Here is a 26228-nt window from a genome sequence, read left to right on the forward strand (position 1 = left end):
TGGGAAGGGCTGTGCTTAGGATGTTCTTCTAGGCTGGTAATAAGCTGTTGAAGCCTTGATGAAGGATATAGTTTAGCTGTTCAAATCCAGAGTAGTCATAGGGGGAGTGTCCCTTTTTAGTTGTTTCATAAAGATGATAGGATGATTAGGAGCATGTATGGACATTGTATGAAAAATCTGATTGTGCGTAAGATTTGGAGATTAATGCTTGTCTGTGAATTCCTTAAAACCTCAGCATACTGGGAAAAAGAGAGCTGAACGCTGCAGATGTACCATCATTGGATGGCTAGTCCGTATGGGAAGGACTTTTTACTGTGGGAGGGATGATAGCTATCAAAATGGTGGTAGTGTGGATGGTTAGTGAGCTTGACAGAGTTCTTATGAAGTCTTTAGATAGGGGGAAGTTAACATCCAGGAAGGTATGCCAGGCCTGCAGGACTATGTGAAGCAGATGGGAGAGAAATTCTTCAGACAATGAAAGGACAAGGGTAAAGCGTTTGGTGATGGGTCCTGTTCATGAAGATACCATTAATGAACTTGAATTATAAAAGTGTCTGTGATCTTGGTTAGTATGAAGCATTCCTCTAAATGACTAAAAAACAGTTTGGCATATAAGGGTTCTACGATGGTGCCTATGACCATCTCAAGGATTTGTTTTTATACCTTTCCCACAAAGTTACAGGTAAGGATATAATTTTTTAGGTGTGTAAAGAGGGCTCTTCAATTGCCTGACAGAACTTAAGGTATTTCCTACTGGTGGAACGTAAATTGTCAGCACTATCAAGTTGTGTGTATATAATTCATTTTGGTGTTGCGGACTTCAAAGATCTGATCATCATAATAATATTCAGTTACCTGCAGGACCTGGTTATTAACAATGATTTTTGAATATATAGTCACTTCTTATTTCCTTTTACTGCTTGTGCAGTTGTGTGATATCTGTCTAGGCTGCCGTGTACAGTTTAAGTGATTTACAAGTAATGACGTATCCTTTCATTACACTGTAACAAAATCAACAGTTCATCTCTTCATTTATATAATTTTTCACATTCTGATGGCATGTACCGCTACAAGTTTTCTTTCAGATTCACAAATTGCTTCAAGCTGCAAGTAATTTGATTTGCTGGCAGCAGCATCAATGATAGCTCTCTGTCTTTCAGAAGAATATGCTTAAAAAAATGTATTCCAAACATTGGACATCACTGGGACATAAAGAGTAGGACTATTGCTTTGGCCAGACTAGATGCATATGATTGTTAACCATGCAAGTCATTTCTTAACACAAGCATTCAGGAGATAAAAGGCTGCATCTGCTGTGACCAAGTTGGGAGCATGTATGAATTACACCCATCTCACTGAGTGACAGTTAGCAGGTGAATTATTCGCATATTCTGTGCAACATAATTGTGACATCTTCCTATGATGTGGAATGAATCAGTTTAACACTGATATACACCTTCTCAGCAAAAAATATGGTGACAGCCAAACCATTTACATGATTTCATAAGTTCTTTCCAGTAATTACTATCATCTTGTCTTCGTGATCCCTAAGATCAAAAGACATATGGGTGCTGTAGTATATTGCGCTATTCGCTACTTAAAGATGGTTCTTAAAAATATATAAGTAGGCTTTCTTGGGTTAATTTGCATCTCTCTTCAAGTACCAACCAGTTCAGCTTTTTCAGCATCTCTGTGATAGTCGCCCACAGATCAGACAAATCTGTGACCATTTGTGCTGCTCTTCCCTGTATACATTCAATATTCCCTGTTAGTCATATCTGGTACAGATCCCACACAGTTGAACAGTATTCTAGTATGAGCCACACAAGTGTTTTCTAAGCAATCTATTTTGTTGACTGATAGCATTTACCTAGTATCCTAACAAGGGAGCAAAGTCTGCTACCCATCGTGTCTATGACTAGGCCCATTTAATGTCCATTCAAGTTGTTACACCTCATACACTGATGAAAATAATAATAATAATAATAATAATAATAATAATAATAATAATAATAATAATAATACTCGTGGAGGCCCGGGAAAAGAATGGGCCTCCGGTATGTTCTGCCAGTCGTAAAAGGCGACAAAAAGAACACACCACTAATAAGGCTAACCCGTCTTTTAGTGTGATTAGTTGGTGCAGGACAGAACTAATGAAGCCTCGGGCAAGCGCTGTCACAGTTGGGGACGACGCTTGAACCCTATGCCTGTCCATAATGGTAACGACACTGCTAGCCACACGGAAAATGATTTAAATCCAAATAGAGGTGTTTTGCAGGATATGCTTCCTGCAACCACTCTAGAAGGAAAACAAAGACAAAGGATGAGATGGTCAGATGAAGTTAACCGACAGCTCATGTTCTGTTATTACCAAGCAACAAACTTAGGAACAAACACAACTGGATACAGATCACAAGTATACACAACATTTATTACCAGATACCCAGAATTAAAATTTTTAACAGAACAACAACTAGCTGATCAGATCCGTGTAATAATCAAAAATAACAGGATACCCCAGTCAGAATTAGAAAACATCAAACAACAAGTACAACACATACTAGAACAAAATAATGTGCAATCAGAAGAAGGAGAAAATACAATAATGGACTCAAACAACCCACAGCAAACAAACAAAGAACAACACACATTAATTAAACAATCAGAGGAAAACAAAATCTTAAGACAGCCACCAGAACAAGCACAAATAGAACACAAAGTGACACACATGTTAGATATAGAAGAAAAATTTCAGCTGACATATATAGAATACAAAGACACAAATACAGACATTAGACCATTCTTGCATGGACCACCAAATAACCCACAAGTCGAAACAACAATAACAACTATCAACACAATCATACTCAACAAAATAAATGAAAAATAAATGAAAATACAACTATGGAAGAGTTACAACTACTGGTTTATATAGGAGCACTCACTACACCAAATATACACACTAGGCAGAGATCAGAACCAACCAACACACAGAAGAAACCCACAAAACCAGCATGGAAACACAGGCTACAGATCAGAATAGAAAAACTGAGAAAAGACATTGGACAGCTAACACAATTTATAAGAAATGAAATATCAGACAAAAAACGAAAAAGGTTAGGTAAAATCTCACAACAAGAAGCGATAGAGCAATTAGATGAAAAGAAGCAGAAATTACAAGCATTGGCCAAACGACTTAGAAGATACAAAAAAAGTGAAAATAGAAAGAAACAAAACCAAACATTCAGCACAAACCAAAAGAAATTTTACCAGACAATAGATAAGACACACATTAAAATATACAATCCACCAAACATAACAGACATGGAACACTTCTGGAGCAACATATGGTCAAACCCGGTACAACATAACAGGCATGCACGGTGGATACAAGCAGAAACAGACACATACAAGATGATACCACAAATGCCTGAAGTGATAATTTTGCAATATGAAGTCACCCAAGCAACTAATTCTACTAACAATTGGAAAGCCCCTGGAAAAGATAAAATAGCAAATTTCTGGCTAAAGAAGTTCACTTCAACACGTTCACATCTAACTAAATTATTTAACAGTTACATTGCAGACCCATACACATTCCCTGATACACTTACACAAGGAATAACTTATCTGAAACCTAAAGATCAAGCAGACACAGCAAACCCAGCTAAATATCACCCCATAACATGCTTACCAACAATATACAAAATATTAACTTCAGTAATTACACAGAAATTAATGACACATACAACACAGAAAAAAATTATAAACGAAGAACAAAGGAGCACGAGGATGTAAAGAGCAACTGATAATAGATGCAGAGGTGACATACCAAGCTAAAACTAAACAAAGGTCACTACACTACGCATACATTGATTACTGAAAAGCTTTTGATAGTGTACCCCACTCATGGTTACTACAAATACTGGAAATATACAAAGTAGATTCTAAATTGATACAGTTCCTTAACATAGTAATGAAAAATTGGAAAACCACACTTAATATCCAAACAAATTCAAATACTATCACATCACAGCCAATACAGATTAAGCGTGGAATATACCAAGGAGACTCATTAAGTCCTTTCTGGTTCTGCCTTCCTCTGAACCCAATACCCAACATGCTAAATAATACAAATTATGGATACAATATTACTGGAACATACCAACACAAAATCACACATTTGCTATACATGGATGATCTAAAACTACTGGCAGCAACAAATCAAGAACTCAACCAATTACTAAAGATAACAGAAGTATTCAGCAATGATATAAATATGGCTTTTGGAACAGACAAATGTAAGAAAAATAGCATAGTCAAGGGAAAACACACTAAACAAGAAGATTACATATTGGATAACCACAGCGACTGCATAGAAGCGATGGAAAAAACAGATGCCTATAAATATCTAGGATAGAGACAAAAAATAGGAATAGATAATACAAATATTAAAGAAGAACTAAAAGAAAAATATAGACAAAGACCAACAAAAATACTGAAAACAGAATTGACAGCAAGAAACAAGACAAAAGCTGTAAATACTTATGCTATACCAATATTGACCTACTCATTTGGAGTAGTGAAATGGAGTAACACAGACCTAGAAGCACTCAATACACTTACACGATCACGATGCCACAAATATAGAATACATCACATACATTCAGCAACAGAAAGATTCACATTAAGCAGAAAGGAAGGAGGAAGGGGATTTATTGACATAAAAAACCTACATTATGGACAGGTAGACAATTTAAGAAAATTCTTTATAGAACGAGCAGAAACTAGCAAAATACACAAAGCAATCACTCATATAAATACATCAGCTACACCTCTACAACCCTTTAGATCACATAACATCAACAGATATGAAGAAAATAAATTGGAAAAAGAAAACACTACATGGCAAGCACCCGTATCATCTAACACAGCCACACATAGATCAAGAGGCTAAGAAAAGGCAATATATACAGTGAGATGGAAGGATTCATGATTGCAATACAGGATCAAACAATAAACACCAGATATTACAGCAAGCATATTATTAAAGATCCCAATACACAACAGATAAATTCAGACTTTGCAAACAACAAATAGAAACAGTAGATCACATCACAAGCGGATGTACAATACTAGCAAGTACAGAATACCCCAGAAGACATGACAATGTGGCAAAAATAATACATCAACAACTTGCCATACAACATAAACTAATAAAACAACACGTTCCCACATACAAGTATGCACCACAAAATGTACTGGAGAATGATGAATACAAATTATACTGGGGCAGAACCATTATAACAGATAAAACAACACGACATAACAAACCTTACATCATACTCACCAATAAAAAGAAGAAATTAACACAACTAATCGAAATATCCATACCCAATACAACAAATATACAGAAGAAAACAGGAGAAAAAATTGAAAAATACATCCAACTGGCTGAGGAATTCAAAGACATGTGGCATCAGGATAAAGTGGACATTATACCAATTATACTATCAACTACAGGAGTCATACCACACAATATCCACCAGTCCATCAACGCAATACAGTTACATCCAAATTTATATATACAACTACAGAAATCTGTAATTATTGATACTTATTCAATTACCTGAAAGTTCCTAAATGCAATGTAACATATACCGTACAGTTAAAAGGAAGTCACGCTTGATCAAGATCCACGATTCTTTCAATTTTTAACCAGACATAATGTCCGAGAAAGGAAAGAAATAATAATAATAATATTCAATACACCCAGAAGGAGTTGTGCAAATAAACAAAATGTTGGTAGTCATGTTCCTATGTCTGAAAGAAGACATCTTGAAATTTTGTACCAGTTAGATAAGAGTGGCATTAATGGCACCACTATGTGGATTCATATCAGATTGGCTTTAAATGTGTACTGCCACAGTTGTGAGCATTAGATACCTTTCAGATTGGATGTAGAGAGTTGATGTTAGTGAAGAATGCCTTTGAGACAACAATGATGCAATTATCGACACCTCGCTGAGTTTGAATGAGGTTGTGTAATAGGGCAATGAGAAGCTGAATGTTCCTTCCATTATAATGCAGAAAGACTTGGCCAGAATGTAGCCACTATACACGATTGCCAGCAGTAGTGGTCACAGGGAGGTATGTGTTGTGGATTGGCAGGAGCCAACCCATGGAGTTTGGAGGAAGCCGAAAGGCACGCGTTTAAGCTCACGCAGGCTGGCGTGAGGTCTGGAACAGGACAAGGAATTTAGACTTCAAAAAAAAGGTGGTACTTGGTGGAATACTTAACTTTAATCCATTAATGTTGAACGCAGCTCTTGTCTGTACATTCTTTACAATATCAATAGCAACTGATAATGGCGCCTTGCTAGGTCGTAGCAAATGACGTAGCTGAAGGCTATGCTAACTATCGTCTCGGCAAATGAGAATGTATTTTGTCAGTGAACCATCGCTAGCAAAGTCAGTTGTACAACTGGGGCGAGTGGTAGGAAGTCTTTCTAGACCAGCCGTGTGGCGGTGCTTGGTCTGCAATCACTGATAGTGGCGACACGCGGGTGCGACGTATACTAACGGACCACGGCCGATTGAAAGGCTACCACCTAGCAAGTGTGGTGTCTGGTGGTGACACCACAGTATGGTAGCAAGAAGACTGGGCTCCAGACAGCCACAAGAGGAAAGACCATTGTGTTTGACATATGGCTGTGGCACATAGTACTGCATCTGCAGCAGCAATTTGAGCAGCAGTTGGCACCACAGTGACACAATGAAGTGTTACAAATCAGTTACTTCAAGGACAACTCTGAGCCGGAAACCCTGTAGCAATCATTCCACTGACCCTAAACCACCACAGTTTGTGACTTTAGTGGTGTCAAGCAAGAGCTCATTGGATGATGGAATGGAGTCTGTTGTGTTTTTTGATGAAATCCGGTTCTGCCTCATTGCTACTAATGTCTGTAAGAGCCCACTGAAGGGTGGTGTGGAATCTGTTGTATTTTATGCTGAAGGGTGGTGTGGAATCTGCTGTGTTTTATGATGAAAGCCAGTTCTGCCTCATTGCTATTGATGGACATGTGTCAGGAGCATCTGCATCCAACCTGTTTGCGTCCTAGACACAGTGGACAAACACTTGGAGTTATGAGCCGGGATGCGATTTTGCAAGAAAGCAGGAATACATTCGTGGTTATCTCGTGCACCATAACTGCAAATTAATACATGAGTCTAGTGATTTGACCTATTCTGCTGCCATTCATGAACAGCATTCCAGGGAGTGTTTCCCAACAGGGTAGTGCTTGCTCATATACCACTGTTGCAACCTAACATGCTCTATGGAGTGTCATCATGTTGCTTTGGCCTTCTCAATCACCAGATCTATCTTGAAACAAGATTGTACATAATATAATTGGATGAAAAACCCAGCATCATCCACAACCAGTATTAACCATCCCTGTATTGACTGACCAAGTGCAACAGGAATGGAACTCCATCCTACAGACTGACATCTGACACCTCTATGACACAATGCATGCACATTTGCATGCTTGCATTCAACATTTTGGCAATTACACTGGTTATTAACATAATCATTATTTCACATTTGCAATGGCTTTTCTCATGCTTACGTTAACATGTGATATTTCAACTTATCTACATTCTTGTTTCTTGGTGTTGCAACTTTTTTCTGTCAGTGTATTTGTATGAGTTTACTGATACAAGTTGTGACTCATTGACATTATAGTAATTTCTGCATTTTCTGAACTTCAAACTATTGTATTTCTGGACCTTATAAGCAAATTACCCACCTTTCCATCACTTTGAAGTCTTATCAAGGTCTGTCTGCATATTCGCACATCTATTTTCAGACAGTTGGCTCTACCTCAGTACAGGTAACTGTATCAACTGCAAAAAGTCTTGAGCTTATTACTAATACTGTCTTCAGCATTCTTAATATGCAACATGAACAGCAGGGGTCCCACCACACTTCCCTGGGGCACATCTGAAGCTACTTGTACATCTGTCAGTGACTCTTGACACAACCACCACTTAAAAAGCTGAATCTATACCAAATGAGTGTTGGATAAATAAAAACTCCTCAATTGATTACAGTATAATTGTGAAACATTATTTATTATGTCACACACTATTTTAATTGCTTTAGTTGGTATACCATCCCACCTGTCAAAGTTAATATTTTTTTAATGATAAGGGAACTACTTTGAGGGGGACAATATTGTAGTTTGATAAAAATAATAACTATGGTAGATAAAAAATTAGTCTCATTATTTTTCTCACACACATAATACATCCCTATAGCTGGAGTTGAATTTAGGCTTGTTCTGCACACCTACACTATGTGATCAAAAGTATCTGGACACCATGCTTTTTCATATTAGATGCATTGTGTTGCCACCTACTGCCAGGCACTCCACATCAGCGATCCCAGTAGCCATTAGACATAGTGAGAGAGCAGAATGGGGTGCTATGCGGAACTCAAAGGTTTTCGGCCTTGGTCAGGTGATTGGATGTCATTTGTGTCGTACATCTATATGCGAGAATTCCACACCCCTAAACATTCCTAGGTCCACTGTTTCTGATGTGATAGTGAAGTGGAAACACGAAGGGACACGTAAAGCACAAAAGCGTACAGGCCAATCTCATCTGCTGACTGACAGAGACCACTGACAATTGAAGAGGGTTGTAATGTGTAATAGGCAGACATCCATCCAGACTATCACACAGGAATTCCAAACTGCATTAGGATCCACTGCAAGTACCACGCCAAACGATGCCTCGTTTGGTGTAAGGAGCATAAACATTGGACAATTGAACAGTAGAAAAACATTGTGTGGAGTGACAAAGCATGGTACACAATGTGGTGATCTGATGGCAGGGTGTGGGTATGGCGAACGCCCGGTGAACATCATCTGCCAGCATGTGTAGTGCCAACAGTAAAATTCGGAAGCAGTGGTGTTATGGTGTGGTTGTGTTTACCATGGAGGGGGCTTGCTCCCCTTGTTGGCACTATCACAGCACAGGCCTACACTGATGTTTTACGCACCTTCTTGCTTCGCGCTGTTCAAGAGCAATTCGGGGATGGCGATTGCATCTTTCAACACGATCGAGCACCTGTTCATAATGCACGGCCTGTGGCAGAGTGTTTACATGACAATAACATCCAGACTGGCCTGCACAGAGCCCTGACCTGTATCCTGTAGAACACCTTTGGGATGTTTTTGGAATGCTGACTTTGGGCCAGGCCTCTCCGACCAACATCGGTACCTCTCCGAGTGCAGCACTTTGTGAAGAATGGGCCGTGATTCCCCAAGAAACCTTCCAGAACCTGATTGAATGTATGCCTGTGAGAGTGGAAGCTGTCACCAAGGCTAATGGTGGGCCAACACCATACTGGATTCCAGCATTACCGATGGAGGGCACCACAAATTGTAAGTTATTTTCAGCCAGGTGTCCTGATACTTTTGATCACATAGTGTACATCACACATTCAGCTACATCCAACAAGTGTTCAGTAGTGTTCTGAGCAGGTTGCTGTGAATGTTTTAAGCAATGCAAGCATTAAACCTGATTGTGGGGAGTTATTTAGTTAATTTTTATTTTATTTATTGTGAACTGTCATGGCTGATAGTGGTACTAAGGGACAAATTCTGCACAAGAAAGTGAGAGACATAATTTGCTGGATACATGATTTCATCAAACTCAAAGTACCTGTATGTGTGTACTGCAAACTGTCGCTTGGAACCGACAATGCAGTTCCCATCCATGTCTCAACCTGTGCGAACCACCATTGTTCATGGATCAGACTATAGTATTACATGAGCTACACTGCATTTTACTGGTGATTCAAACTCTGGAACTTCGTTACAAATGCTTTGCCAGTTCATCACTAGGATTTTGATAGTTTTGCCTGTTGGTGGGGGCATTTCTGTGGACTTAACATTAATACAGCTAACATCATCTGGAGAACTGTCTCATTTTAAAAGTCTGCAGCCCACACACAGTCACCTATCTGGATAGCAGCCTTTGCCGTGTAGCGTACACATGACTATTTATGGGGTTCTTACAGTTCTCCACTCTATGCTGCAAGTTGAAGAAGTTACAGCTTAGCTTGTCACAGAATCTTCATAGTCACTGGTTCGAGCCTTCCACTTGACTCAGAACCAGGATGCCATGATCAGTCCTCTATGGAATGAATAATTAATCTAATCTAATCATGACAATGCCACAGAGTGTGTAGTGCTTCGAGAATTTCCACATAAATTCTAGAACCACTCGTCCTTCTAGATTTTAAATATAAGTGGGAGAGTGGAATCATATCTACTGCACCACCTGCTTCTGTGTGCAGGTTGGAAGTTTGTTATTAGAAGACTGTACGAGTGGCGGTCCACTGACAACAACAAGTGTTTGCCGCTAGTGCTATTCTTTGCTATGTTAGTGAATGTGATTATTGCAAAAAAGAAAAATGAACAACTGACTATTGACTTTTAACGCCCTATGTTCTCCCTGATCCCAGCCTGCTCTGAATGGGATACATATACCTACCATTGACATACTACTCACATTCAAGTGGGTAACTGGTATTGGATCCCTTTCTTCCTGTAGAGGAGACAGTGGCCTCAAGAATGGATAGTATTTGAGGTACATTTGGTATCGCAGGTAAATGTTTCTTGGTAGTTATCTTTATGACCCCCTTTGCAGCAGGTTACAACTGCTGAACAGTAGTAAGGTTGATATCCAGTTGCCTACAAACAGCAACCAATTCATAATGAATACTTCTAGATAAGCTCAAGTACTGTGGTATGAATGGGACAGCGCTCAAATTGTTTAAATCATACCTAACTGGAAGAGTGCAGAAAGTTGAAATAAGCAGTTCACATAATATGCAAAAAACTGGTGATTTCTCAAATTGGGGAACAATCAAGAATGGCACCCAACAGACAAGAATTAACTGGTGAAATTGTAAGTGATGTTTTTCAGAAAATCATTAAGTGGTTCTCTGCAAATGGGCTCTCATTAAACTTTGACAAAATGCAGTACATACAGTTCCACACAGTAAATATAGACTTTGATCAGAAATTGGTAGCTAAGGTAGAATATTCAAAATTTCTAGGTGTATGCATTGATGAGGGGTTGAACTGGAAAAATCACTGAGGATCTGCTGAAACGTTTGAGTCCAGTTACTTATGCTATTAGGGTCATTGCAAATTTTGGCGATATACATCTCAGTAAATTAGCTTATCATGCCTATTTTCATTCTCTGCTTTCGTATGGCATCATATTCTGGAGTAACTCATCATTGAGTAAAAGATTGTTAATTGCACAGAAGCGTGTAATCAGACACTTATTTAAAGAGCTAGAGATCTTCACTGTAGCCTCACAATATATATATTCACTTATGAAATTTGTTATTAACAATCCGAACAAATTCAAAAGTAATAAGTACATGGCTACAACACTAGGAGAAAGGATGATCTTCACTACTCAAGGTTAAATCTAACTTTGGCTCGGAAGGGGGTAAATTATACCATCACAAAAACCTTTGCTCACTTACCTAATAGATCAAAAGTCTGACAGATAGCCATATAGTATTTAAAAGTAAATTAAAAGAATTTCTTAATGGCAACTCCTTCTACTCATTAGATGAATTTTTGGATATAGTAAGTGGGTAATTCCCCCACCCCCCCCCACCCCCCCCACCCCCAAAAAAAAAAAAATAAATAAATCAACCAATCAATAAATAAAAATAAAAAAGTGTCATGTAATATTTTGTGTAATGTAATATCTTGTATTTTATTTTTCTTTTATTAACCTGACACGTTCCACGTTATTATGAAGTGTCGTATTCATGATCTATGGAACAAAGTACTAATATAATATAATCTAATCTAATCCTACACTCATAGTGGGGCTGCATTTTGGCCAGTGCAATGTTTTATAGAACAGTAAACAAAATAACTTTAAACTTATCTTGCTGACTCTCTTTAATTTCTAGGCCTGTTATGGTACAAGTATTGCAGGATCCCTCCTCCAGGTAAAGCTAAATGTGTGATAGTCTTTCTGTTGTGCCTATTTGAAATCGAATGTGTCATCTTCACATTGAGTTGCAATCTACCCTTTCCCTAATATTGTTAATTTTTTATTATTATTATTTCTTAGGTTGTGGTCACTAAAAAACTTGAAAGTACTGAAAATTTAATATAAATGAAGTCAATATACGAGGGGGGACCCAAAAGAAACCGGACTCTGAAGGCGCTGCCACTCGTAGACGTAGCGCAGGGTTCTCACGCTTGATGGTGTTAGTTGAGACCTTCGTGAAACAGCTGTGCAGACAGCGTCAGTGTAGAGCTGAATGTGCAAGTGTAATATTGTGTCTCTCTGACTGCTGGCGGGTTACCTCTGCGAAGTCGTTATGGCAACTTTAAAAGAACAAAGAATGTGTGTGAAATTTTGTTTCTTGCTTAAAAAAAACTGCAACAGAGATGCACCAAATGCTTCAGGAAGCTTTCCAGGAGGACACTATGAGCCACACACAGGTTTTTGAGTGGTTTGGGCGCTTTAAACGTGGTGAGATGTGTGTTGAAGACCAAGCTTGTTCTGGATGCCCTTCAACATCACAAAATGAGGAGAACATTGAGAAGGTCCGCCAAAAAAAATCAATGAGGTTCATCGCCAAACAATTGACCAAATTTCAGCAGGGACAGGAATCTGTTGGAGCTCATGCCAGCAGATTTTGAGTGAGGATTTGCACATGAGATGTGTTGCTGCTAAATTTGTTCCACACCTTCTCACACAGGAGCAAAAAACCATCTGCATGAATGTGTGTCAGGAATTGAAAACAGAGATTGCACGTGATCCAAACTTCTTGAACAAAGTCTTTACAGGGGATGAGAGTTGGTGTTATGGGTATGACCCAGAAACCAAGCAAGCGTCAAACCAGTGGAGGACTCCCAACTCTCCCAGACCAAAAAAAAGCAAGGCAAGTGAGGTCAAATGTGAAGACGATGATCATTGACTTTTTTGATGTTCATGAAAATGTGCATCGGGAATTAGTACCCCCTGGGCAGACTGTTAACCGGCACTTTTACTTGGATGTTTTAAGGCATCTGCGAGAGAATGTGAGGAGGAAACACCCGGAACTTTGGCAATCAGGTGACTGGTTTCTGAATCACGACAATGCTCCAACACACACGGCCTTACGAGTGACCCACTATTTGTCAGGTCAGAGGTGGTCTGTGATTCCCCACGCTCCGTATTTGCCGGACCTAGCCCTGTGTGACTTTTTCCTATTTCCACAAATGAAAAAAAACGCTAAAATGGGAGCGTTATGATGATGTGGAGGCAGCAAAAACAGCTTCACAGAGGGCACTGGACAATATCAAACTTGAAGAGTTCCAAACATGCTTCCAACAGTGGGAAAAAGAGACTTGACAAGTGCATCACATGTAATGGAGAGTATTTTGAAGGTGACTGAAGTAATTTTGTAAAAAGGTTCATCAATAATTTTTTATGACAACAATCCAGTTTCTTTTGGGTCCCCCCTCGTATGAACCTGCTGAAAAGGAGGAAACCAAATGTGAACACAATACGACAGTTATATTATACACTTCAGCAACTGTAATGCCTGAACATTGATTTATTGCAAAATATGCTAAGTACAACATTCACAGCTTCTAAAAATTATTAAAAATGTCTATTTTTTCATGAAGATATACCCTGAAATTTGGGGCAAACAACTTTTCTGAATGAGGATATTACTGCTAAAATTGTATACAGCGCAAAGGTAGATCACAAATGACAGTATAACAAAAAATGTGTTTTTTTTGCAGCTCTCAACATTTGAAAGTATAGAATTTATCATGACACATGTTCAAATTTTGACACAATTGGGATGAAAAGCAGCTTTACATTTTAGGAAGTGTGTTTTTGAAATGAAATTATCTGAAGCACATGTGATTTTACTTGCACACAAAAAATACCAGAAGTTGACTTATATACATAAAGATATGTATGTAAATTTGATAAATACATAGATATTGAACTTAGATGGTTTCATGACACACTCTGCATCAGTGTGCCAAGTATGAAAGCACTGTAGGGTCATTAGATTTTACTAGAAACAATATAGACTGTGGACTCAACAAACCACATCTTCCACATGTCACAGCTAACAATGCCTGATGTCCATCAGTTCCACAGACAAAGGCCCACAGACTTAAATTACACCTATCTGCACCACTGACACATATACTTGAAAATGAAGTAGGACTGTCAACATCAACATGCAGACCAGTTATACTCCTTCCAATCTTCTGAATGCGTTTTCAGAAAGTGCCTGTCATTTTGATTTTCATAAAGAATTCAGATACTTTTGGATTCTACAAGAACTTTCTTACATCATAAAGGATTCTATACACATGAACCCTTGTCAGGGCCTTTTATTTGCTGTACCACAAATTTCAATGGGGAAATTTAAACGGTATGTCTTTAATGGCATCCCTCTTACAGAGATGGAATCTCACCTTCATAACAGAAAGGAGGAGGTCACACTGACTAACCGGACCATGGAAATATAACTAAGTTTGGGATGTAACAACAAATATTTTGAAGTCTCAAAAAGTTTAGTGTTGGATCCCTACTTATTCTTAATCTGCATAAATGTCCCTCCAATGACTTACTGAAGACTGTGAACTGATGAAATAAGCTACTAATCAAGTGATTAAACTCAGCAATGCCATGCACACAGATATGATAGCATGACAACAATATAGTTGGTTTATAGTATACAGTTTAAATTGTAATCTAATAAATAGCCATAATATTCCACTGTAAACAAATAAGATTTACCTGTTGTCCAGTCAGTTAGTGTTCAAAACATCTGTTTTCATAACAAAATCGCAGAAATTTTTTCGTCAATGGTTCTATATGTTTTTTGGGTGCTGAATCCGAATTTCATGTTTGCTGCCACGTAGGAAGTGGTTTCACAATGAAAAATGCAAAAAACTTCATTTTTTTGCACTTTTTCAGTTTTTTGTTTATATCTAGAAAACTATTTGTTATTAGTACATGAGCACTCAAAACAAAAATTAAAGAACACAAAGATTCCTACAAAATTTTCTAAACAGTTCTGATTTTCTGATGAGTGGTATGAATGCTAGAATACACTTAAAAGCAGAAATTTTTTGGATCTTCTGTGGAAATGTCAAAAATGCCTACTTCCACCCCTTACAACTCAAAAAACATATATGTTATCAACTAAAATTTGTACACCAAATGGAAGTACATTAAATTTCCTGCAAGAAACCTCTCACATAAGGGGGGAGGGAAAAAAGAGAAAATTGCGGAAAATGCCTTCTGTGCCCTATAGTCAAACAGTTCCTTGCACTTGTATATCTCTCATTGGTTCTATACTTTCAGCACATTATTCTTTAAAGAGATTACTTTGGATCAATGGTGGGAAAGAAAGTTTTATGAATACATTAGCAACATATTAGATATATGACACAGAATGGAAATATGAATATTAAATCTGTGTGTACACAAGCCATGAAATGAATGAATGTTAAACCCAAGATTGGATCATCACATCAAATAGGTACTCTATCTGAAAGAGAGAGAAGGCCTTTAGTGACAGAATACAAAAGACAGATAAGTTGTATAGAGAACAATCAACATGTGAAGGAATATCTGTACTGTAATCTGGTGTGTAGTTTTTTTACTCATCTCCCTTTGGATGTTGGTGGCCCATGCAATGTTTCTTGGAGATTAGAGGGCCCAGACGGATTGGTCTTGGACATTCAAAGGCCCATGCAAAGTGTAAGGGGCTGCGGGAGGTCCAGGCTGAACAGTGAGTAGTTGCTGTCCTTCATCTTCATTTTCTATATCAAAATTTTCATTGATGTTGCAGCATGACCCTTCACTTTATTGGCAGTTTCATGGAGGATAATCTGTCTGTTCTGGATTAAGGTAGTTTCCAATCCACTGTTGCACCTGACGGAAAACTATGAAGATGTGCTGCTGAGATGAAGCTGCAGTGGAAGGTATAGTAGCCATGTTTGCTGATGTCTTGTAGGCTGATCTCACATATTGCTTATACCTCAGCTTGTTGAGTGTTGTTGTTAGGTGTTTACCACCATTATGGGTAATAAGAAATTTCTCAACAAGTGGAAGGCAAGGATCAGTGAATTTAGTAATTTATGATTCAAGATACTGGCTTCTGGAGAGGGTCTAGATAAATTTAACCTTGTCTCAACACGACATAGAGTCATAACAACTCACTGCATTGAGGAAGAGATTGTGGTTGCCAACAGTCTTGTCCATTGCGCTTCTTGGAAGATAAAGCAGCTAAGGGGCTGTATCTCTCCCTGGCTTGGGGAAGTATACATGGAGGAGGAAAAGTCTGGCAATCTGTCATTATGACCAGAAGGTTAACATCTTCCTCTATAATTGCAACACTTTCTTGAGCCACAGCAAAGGATTCTGCCACCTGTACTATCAGCGTATCTGCATCATCAGCTGCCTGACTGGACATGATTCCACTTTCATAGCATTTTGTTGTCAGCTTGATGATAAGTCTATCTTTGTTTCTTGTTTTCAATAGAAAATTTCCCTCTGAAACTATTGGTGTCATGGTGCTGCTAAATTGCATCTCACTGGACAGATGTTTGGTCAACCTCCTCAGAAAGCTCCATGCACTTGGTACTCTTCTGTTCATCTGTGGACTCATCAAACACAGTTGTTGCACTTGGCTGCATATCCTTCATATGTAATGGATATATGAGTCACAACTTTGTGCAAAGATATGCCCACTCGACCATACAAATCAGAACTACAAAAAGCCCCATCAGTAACAAACACTCTACTACTTGGATCCAGAGCCGTTGGGGTGGGAGTTAACAAAAAATGGGTTGGCTCCTATTACCACACTAAAACCCTTGACCCTCCAGAGGCTTCTCCAGCTTATATCTTGCAAAGGCAAGACAGAATGCCAAGGCTGATGTGTGCTTTGCATGAAACAGTAAAGTGAAGGGTTATGCTGCACACAGAATGCTTTGCATGAAATTGTAAAGTGAAGGGTTATGTTGCAACATCGTCGACAAATTTGATATAAAAATGATGACATGGCCAAGCACCTTGCAGTACCACTGTCTGAAGCTCCTCTGGTGACACAAGGTATTAATTCATTTAATATTTTGCAGCTTCAGGCCTAGGCTCCTTTATTGATCAGTTGTTCTCCTGCATAACATTAATCATTCAGCATTGGCCATATTTTGTTGTTTTATTGTCAGCAAAATCGATTTTTGGTCACTTAGTGACCATCCTCAGTGCTGTAACATACAATTAAAATTGGTAGGCACTGGTATCAAGCTATAACCACAACCATCCTCAGTGCTGTAACATACAATTAAAACTGGTAGGCACTGGTATCAAGCTATAACCACAACCATAATTGTATGTTACAGCACTGAGGATGGTCACTAAGTGACCAAAAATCGATTTTGCTGACAATAAAACAACAAAATACGGCCAATGCTGATTTTCCTTCCAATTCTATCGACTATTTGGTCGTGGTGCACACAACATCTCCATGGAGTAGCCAATCAATTAATCATTCAATTACAGTTTTTTCAGCTGAAAAACAGCAACTCTTCAGTCTGGACCTTCCACAACCCCTTATGTGCTGTTTGGACCTTCCATTGCCCAAGACTCATCACCTGAACCATTTAGCACTCAGGAAAGATTGTTTGGCCCACAACATTCAAATGGAGATGAGTAAAAAAAATTGGGCATGATATCAGTACAGGCATTTTTCATAAATTGATCATTTGCTATACAGTTTATCTGTCTTTTGTATTCACATTCTATCACTAAATGCCTTCTGTCTCTTCCAGATGGAATACTTACTCAATGTGATGATCCAATCTTGGGTTCAACATTCACTAATTTCATGGCACATGTACATTACTACATACAGGTCTAATATTCATCTTCCTATTCAGTGTCACATACCTAATATGTTTTACATATAATTTGCTAATGTTTTGTCAAACATGTTTCCCCATCTTTCATTCAAAACAACTTCTTTTAAGCATAATACACTGAAAGTATAGTAGTGATAAGAGACAGACGGGTGAGAGGGGTTATTTGGCCCTAACATGCATAAGACATTTTTTTTTTTTTTTAATTTTTGCTTTGCTCCCTCCCCCATATCAGAGAACTGAATGTTGCAAAGGTTTCTTGTAGGAAATGTAATGTGCTTCCCCATGGTGTAGGGACTTATGGTGATGACATGTATGTTTTTTTAGTTGTAAGGGGTAAAAGTAAGAATTTTTGATGTTTCTGTAGAAGGTCCTAGAAATACTGCTTTTCAGTGTACTCTAGCAGCAATACAGCTCATCACAAAATCAAACCTGAAGTTTTCTCTACTTTAATTTTGTAGAGAGTGGTCATGATCAAAAAACAAATAGTTTTCGAGATATAAGCAAAAAACTGGAAAAAGGGCAAAAATTTTGAGTTTTTTGTATTTCCCTTTATGAAGCTGACCATCTAAAATGCAGCAAACATGAAATCTGCATCCAGCACCCCAAAAGACATATAGAACAGTTGAGAAAAAAACTTCCACAATTTTCCTTGGGAAAACCACCATTTGAGTGAGCTATGTTGTGATCAAAATTTGAAATCATCAGGCAAACTCTTAATGAAGAAACTGTGCTTATAGTTATTTATGGCCTATCTGGATAACAAACAGGAAAGGTACAAACACACAAGTGCTCAATTCAGTATGTTTTGCATGCTGAAAGGGGTTTCATTTGTTCTCTTGAAGACTTATTATGCTTGTTTTCATTGTTTGTTTCCTCACAGTATGCTCTTTTTAGAGTAATGCAGCCAAAGTAAAGAAATTATTCATTCAGCATAAGGTAACTGTATGATTATGCATGAAGCATGTAACTATATTTTGCGGAGTCATCTTCAAATGCGTTGCAATTAATTTGTCACAATCAGCATATTTGCTCCTTAACGGTAACTGTGGCTTATAAAAAGAGTCAACTTCAATTAAATTAATATTTGCAATACAACTCAGTACAGAATAATAATATACATGTTGACTTTGCCTAAAATTCAAAGTAGGCTTCTGTATTCTTGTGGAAAGGGTTTCAACAAGCATCCATCTGACATAAAGGCAGAAACCGAAAATCTCTATAAATATTAATTAAAATCATAAACTGTACCTTGCTAGCCAGTTGTTTTGCAGATTATCTGATTATGTAGATGGCTAATGGGTTGAAGATTCCTGTTAACTGCATGACAAACAGCAGCGTCTATTGTAAATGGGAATTATGGCAGCAGATAAATAACTGTTGTTCATAACAGTTTAGTGATATTTAGTTATTAATCCACGTTCTAATTATTTCATCGTTTCATGTAATGCCTCTCTCTCTCTCTCTCTCCACCCCTCCCCCCCCTCCTCTCTCTCTCTCTCTCTCTCTCTCTCTCTCTCTCTCTCTCTCTCTCTCACACACACACACACACACACACACTCACACTCACACACACACACACACACACACACACACACACACACACACTCACACACACACATTTGCTCTCTTACTGATTCTGCCTTGGAATCCTCTAAATTCAACACTTTCCTTCTGAAAACATCTCATTTTGTTGCTTTTACTACATTGTGAATTTCTAAACTTTTTTAACTTTTCAGATTCACTTCATTGTTAATTCCTTTTCCCAGAGTTACCTGAAAATCTATTTTGTCATCCAATTGCCTTTCATCCTGTAAAAATGTTGAAAGAATATTGGTGTTCATTTCCTTATTGTTTATGTTATTTTTCATATATTTTGACATATTTTATATTTACAGGCTACTTTGCTTCTCATTGGAGCTAATTTTTTCACCACAATTCTTCTCTATGATTTTATAGTTTATCTAATCTGTAATTCAGTGCCAGGTAATGTAGTGTAACATGAGAGTCTCTGGAATAATATGTTCCACTATTATCATCTTAGGCTCATGAAAGATGCTTATGAAAGTTGAAAATATATGTTAAGTAGTTTTTAGATAGAGAACATGCAACTGTGCACATTTTGTGGTGCTGTATGTGTAGGGATTATGAAATAAGTACGGTCACAGGACATCGGCAAAGTGTGAAGTGATTGAGTGTCTCCACCTGCTGTGAAGGCATTGCTTGTGCTTTGACATCATGACTTGCCAGTGCTTTGAATGGCAGAGAGAAAGGTACACTGTCTACAATTTCAATGCCCAAGAAAACAATTGAAATCTTTTATGTCTGAAATGTAACTTGATTTGAATACTCTTTGAGGTGATATCGTAAGTTTCACTCTAGGTTTGTTGTTCTGCTTAATGTGAGATTTTTTACCCAAATGCATAACTGTTTTATTTGAACTGCAAAATACATAAGTTCTTCAAAAGTCATTTCGTCATTTCATTGTGAGTTCAAGTAGTTGTGTGCTCTCTTACAAAAACTGACCTTCTACAGTCAGCGAAGAAGTTCAGCAGACAGTATAATAAGTGGAGCTGCACAGCAGATCCACAGCTTCAAGTAAATATAATAAGGCCACTGAAGTTTAAAGTGTAGAAAAATCTTAATACAAGAAACATCTGAATGACAGATCATCATCAAGTGAAAATTCAATTCTGATCCACCATCAGACACTTTTTTTATTTCACCTCAGCATCCACTGTCTGCAGCCATTTTATTTCACTGCAATGATGAAGTGAATCATTTTCACATTGTCTGATATTAATTGTTCACTCTAACAAGTCTCTCAGCATAGTGACTGATGGCAGTCAAGAAAAAGTCAGAAGATGATGAGTGACTTCATATCAACATTCAGTTGTTTCCTGCGATTACCAACAGAGTTTTCTGTACTGTATTGTGGCACACTGATATTGTTGTAGCCATATAGTTTCCATGTTATCATGGCTTGTGATTATGGTCATGTACAGAGGGCATGAACTGAAACTAATAATACAGTTTTGTTTACAAATATGCTCTGTATCGTGCTGCCTGTCAGTTAATGTCGGATTTGCTGAGAAAGCTATGGATACCGACCAAGGTAATTCAGCTTCTCCCAAAACTGCTACTTCCATCAGCCACCCTACCAATAGTATTCTCAGAATGAATAATTAGTACCACTTTTTACTGTTAATATTTTCTGTTGTTTCATATGCCTTTTCCACTTTGTGAATTTTTTGTTTATGGTTAATTTTTGTAACCCATTTTCTTGAATTTTTTTCTCATAGATAATTAAACTTTTTGACATTTTCTATTTGACCAAGGTCTGTATGCAAACAATTTGGTGCATTTTTTACCTGTGATAAATTTGGTTTTCTCAGTAGAGAACCTTAAACATGCTCTACTGGCTGCCTGTTCCAAGAAATTGTTTTGTATTTTTGTATCTGATAAATTTTCACATAATACAGCAAAATTATTTTCAAATGTCAGACAGATTACTTTAGTAAACTGTTTCTTTCTTCTTTTACTTTGTTAAAGTGCAATATATTTTTCTGAACACAGTAGAGTAAAATTTGTGGTATTTCTACTCTCTCTCTCTCTCTCTCTCTCTCTCTCTCTCTCTCTCTCTCTCTCTCTCTCTCTCTCTCTGTGTGTGTGCGTGTGTGTGTGTGTGTGTGTGTGTGCATGGATTTGTACTCTAGCTCATCAAAGTATTTGTCCCAAAAGCTAGCAAAGTTTTCATTCTTTTTTGTGTGCATGTCGACTATGTAATGCTTCTTCCATTTGCTGTGTGATCTCCTTTATGCCTAAAGTATTTACATCCTGCCAACACTTCACTTACTACATTATATTTAACATGGGCAGTTCACAGCTTTGCTGATGTATTTGCATATGCACCTTTCCTCAGCAAAAATAATAGTATAAACAGAGTTACCATGAAATTCCAGAACATCTATATCAGTGCACGCATTAAAATTCATTCCATTAATGGCAAGAAATTAAATTAACAGATAAACAATTCAGTGATATATTAGGGAACTGCAGTGTATGAGGACATTTAAGAAGTTTATAAGTGTGTCTGATGCTTTCCACGGTATCCACGTGTACTGTCAGAACCTTTTCAAATTCTATAATGTTGATCTAATAATAATTGTATGCATGTAAATATGAACAAATTATTTCTTGTTAATTTGCTTACTTTCATTGCTGCACAAACTTCAGGAATCTCTCTATCTGCTGTGTATTCCAAGACATGGCAGAATGCAAGATTAATATTTGAATATCCAATATGTTCAGCCATTGCTGGCCAAATCAAAGGTGAACATGGTAGGTTAGCTGCATTTCCCAAGAACTGGAAACATCTGTTTGAAATAAAACAGTTTATTAGTTAAGAGGCAAGCATTATTTTCATTATTACATTTGATAGTGAATTGTATTACAAGAATGTGAGTGTTGAACAAAGATTCAGGCAGACATCTGATGAGCAGTTTGCGTAATTCTGAAAATATGGTCTAAGTACATAACAGATGTGTACATAACAGATGTGTGGTACCAGTAAGCTATGAGAGAGTTCTACCTCATTTGAGTTGTTATTTTGATGTAACATTGCTACTTTCTTTTAAAAATGTTAATTAATGTGACACGATGAAGGAAAATAAGTGGTACTGAACTTACTAGGTAATTATTTATTTCTGTTACTTGACTGAAATACAAGTTTTCCTTATGAACTGGAAAGAGATAAATGACTGCGGATAGATATGGCTAGTGTATTAGTAAATTAAACTCTTGGCAAAAACCCTGTATCCTATGTAGCTGGCTAATTTATGAATTATTATACCCACTTTCAATTTTAGTGAAAAAGACTGTCATAAAAATCTGATCACTGGTAACAGTATGTTACAATTAAGAATGTCTTCAGTCATTAATAAGTATTCTAACCAAAGTTTTGGAGTGGAATAAAATCCAACCAGTTATAGCTTAGCATTTTTCAACAACATACATGAGCAATGTGGGGGTAAAGAACATTTGTTACACTTTAATTACCATGGATACATTTTTAGATATACTTTCTTGGAGATTTTTAAACTTTTTTAGTGAACAATCTTCTCCTCCTCCTCAAGAGTCCATTGACAGTAATCAGTAAATCATACTATCTCTTTATTAAAGATATACAAAATTACTGATAAGCTCATTTCATCATGCTGATAAAATCAGAACAGCTGATTAACAGACATTATTTATGTAAAATAATTGAGGCATGAGAAGCAAATATTTGATCAAGCTGGCTGAATCAGTCCTGGACTTACATGTAAGCAGGTTAGCAAATATTGGTTTCCAAAATTCTGTTTTCATGTTAAGAAAATTTTGTTGGATATGGACAGGGTGAATGTTGTTATTCTGTTCCGTGTCATGGGGATGGCACGAGTCAGGGAATAGTCAGCAGATTCTGCAGTGTACTTACTGCTGTTAAGTCACCTTATCAGAGGAGTGGATATGACAAACCCCACACTACCAGCCAATGCAGTGCTGTAAACCATGCATGCCACTAGGGTATTCAACTTACCTCACAGGAATCAGATAATTAATATTATCTAACACCTATGTGTACTCAGATCCCAGGCACTAATATCTCACCTACATCCTCTATCCAGTGTACTAATGCAATAGAATAGACATCAGCAAAAGATGACAAATTATTTAAACACAATGTCAACACTTTCTATCACACCTTATGCAGTAGACTTCTAATATAGACTTCTAATATGGACTTCTATAGCAATGTCCCTAAACCATAAGATAAAGTAATCTTAATATTGCCCCCCCCCCCCTCCCCCCTCCCTCTCTCTTGACTAACTCAGTTGCCAAACCAAGTGAAATTACATTTTCTTATGCTCAAGAAATGTAGAAACAAAAAACAAGAAGGCCTATAAACAGACATGTTTACTGTTGGTAAATGGGTAACATTTTATATGAAGTTTTTATGTAACATAATCTAAAACATTAATTTATCAAGATGAAGTCATACCTCTCCATATCACCAGAGCACAGTATATATACAGATGCTGCAAACCAGTCAAATCTTTGGAACTCAAATTTATTTCGAGTAATACCAGCTCTGAGCATAAGAGTAAGATTATGTTCATGCTGTTGCTGGGAATCCAAAAGTTTCACTGCTATGCCATATCTGAAAATAACAAAAAAATTACTATATCTGCTGATATTTGTATTAAAGCACTTGCCAACTTCTGATTATATTCAAAAAATGCAGAAGAATAGTTGTACATCAACTGTTCAGCTGCTAATTGTGGTGTTATCTGAAGAGCGAGTTGCCAAAGTGAGGTCAGTATGTTGCAATGCAACTACAAGAGAAGATATCTGTTGCAAACTGCATTGATGAATGAGTGATGTCAGTGTAGCCATGCCCAGAAATGTTTCATTATGCCACTGCAACTGCTCTTCTACGTATGGTCGAGTGCAGCCCCAGTATCATGAGATCATCAACTAAGATGACAGCATCAACTTTGTGATCAATGTATTAGGCAGACTCTTTGTGAAAATTATAATGCACTCTGAGTGAGACATTCATATTTTGTTTGTATCAAGTGATACGTTAACCAACTCTGATTTCATAAGGAACCCTTCTTTGTAAATGACACATTAATATTCACAGACAGCTGTAAATATTCATGATATTTCTGTGAAAATGGACTGTACAAAGTTAAATAATTCTTCTTATCTATATTTTAATAAAGTGTACAAATATTTTACATGTTATAGCATCCACTCATGCTCCTCCTGTAGCAAAGTAAAGAACCCACCATTGTACCAATGAGTATATTTTTGTCTGGTACAACACTGGTTATTCTATAACATGAAAAAAATAATACTTGAGTACAGAAAGAATGGCAAATGCAATGGAATCTTATTTATCCTGACCAGGTGCGACTGTAGGTCATCCAGATTACTGAAAATCTGTGTAATCTAGAAACTTGATAAAAATTAGACTGAAATTGGTTTGATGCTTTAAATATGCACATTATATTTATTTTTCACATCACCACATGAATTATGCACTTTTATCACATAAATGTTGAGCAAATACTGTAAAAGAAGACAGTGAGTTTTATACACTGAAAAAAAATCAGTAAATTTCTTTTTAAGCCTGATTATTACTTCTTTCATGGCACCATGGCCACACAAGCCTTCCACTACCACTAGTACAGACAAAGCTATTACCTCCTGGTGTCCCAAATAAAGCATTATTTCGTTTAGCTTCATTGTTGCTTCTGTATGTGTCATAATGTTTTCAGACTGAGTACCAACATCATCAGCTAATCCCTCATCACTATCATCATTGTCTGCAAATCAACAAAAGCATTACTTTCATCATCAGAACTCATATTGTATTGTTATCATTTCATAACTTGGCATTAACATCTTTAGAGCATGTGTCTGAGTACCCTGGAGTGTTTGCAAATGCTTCAACAAACTCCGACCTGTCAACAATGCCACCAGTTTCTTTATTCAATGAATAAACTGCTTCTGTTGTTTCATAAATGACTGATCATCAATTATTTTTCCAATCTGACAACACTGAAGTATCAACACAAATATTTTTCAACAATCCTTCTATATCCACCCTACGTGGAGCATCCTTTTGTCCATAACCCAATACTATTGAAGCCCAGACTACATATTACCTTTTTTCAACCATCTATGAACCCATATCCTAAATGAGGCTGATTCTACAGGCTTTTATCGCCAGACTGCTCATAATATTTGTTCATTGATTGTGCAATCTGCACAATATCTACTGTTTCCTTGGCATTTGATTCATGTCCTCTCATTACATGAGCTAAGATTCAAGCCCTTCACACTGGTAAATGTTGTCCTAAAGAGCTTTTAGAAATCTGGCTCAGTAATGGGCCAGTGACAGTTTGCAGGTCATCAGCAGAAAAGATCCTAAATTTCATAAAGTAGTTAGAAACAGTCGTAATGAGGATGTGCCAACTTATGAGAATTATGAGGGTTGGAACTTTAATAGTGGCAACTATTTATATACAGCTCGTATAAAATAGATATGTTTTTCAAAGTTTTACTGACCTTCAAAGTAGTCACCAGCATTATGTATAAACCATTGCCAGTGATGTGGAAGTCATAGGATACCCTTAGCAGTACCAGTTGTGTTGACAGTTTGATTGGCAGGGTCTGTTG

General features: G+C 37.3%; 1 protein-coding gene across 4 annotated transcripts in view; it reads right to left on the bottom strand.

Moving 5' to 3' along the window:
* Window positions 1-26228, bottom strand: part of LOC126412775 (protein broad-minded-like) — a 273178-nt gene that overhangs the window by 19812 nt on the left and 227138 nt on the right. For all 4 annotated transcript variants that reach the window (XM_050082544.1, XM_050082542.1, XM_050082545.1 and 1 more), the window contains 2 exons: window positions 24040-24198; window positions 22213-22375 (listed from right to left, as the gene is read on the bottom strand). In XM_050082544.1, coding sequence (XP_049938501.1) covers window positions 22213-22375; window positions 24040-24198 — 322 coding nt within the window. The remainder of the gene's footprint in view (window positions 1-22212; window positions 22376-24039; window positions 24199-26228) is intronic.

Source organism: Schistocerca serialis, chromosome 7, assembly GCF_023864345.2.
Source record: "Schistocerca serialis cubense isolate TAMUIC-IGC-003099 chromosome 7, iqSchSeri2.2, whole genome shotgun sequence".
NCBI classification, from domain to species: Eukaryota; Metazoa; Arthropoda; class Insecta; order Orthoptera; family Acrididae; genus Schistocerca; species Schistocerca serialis.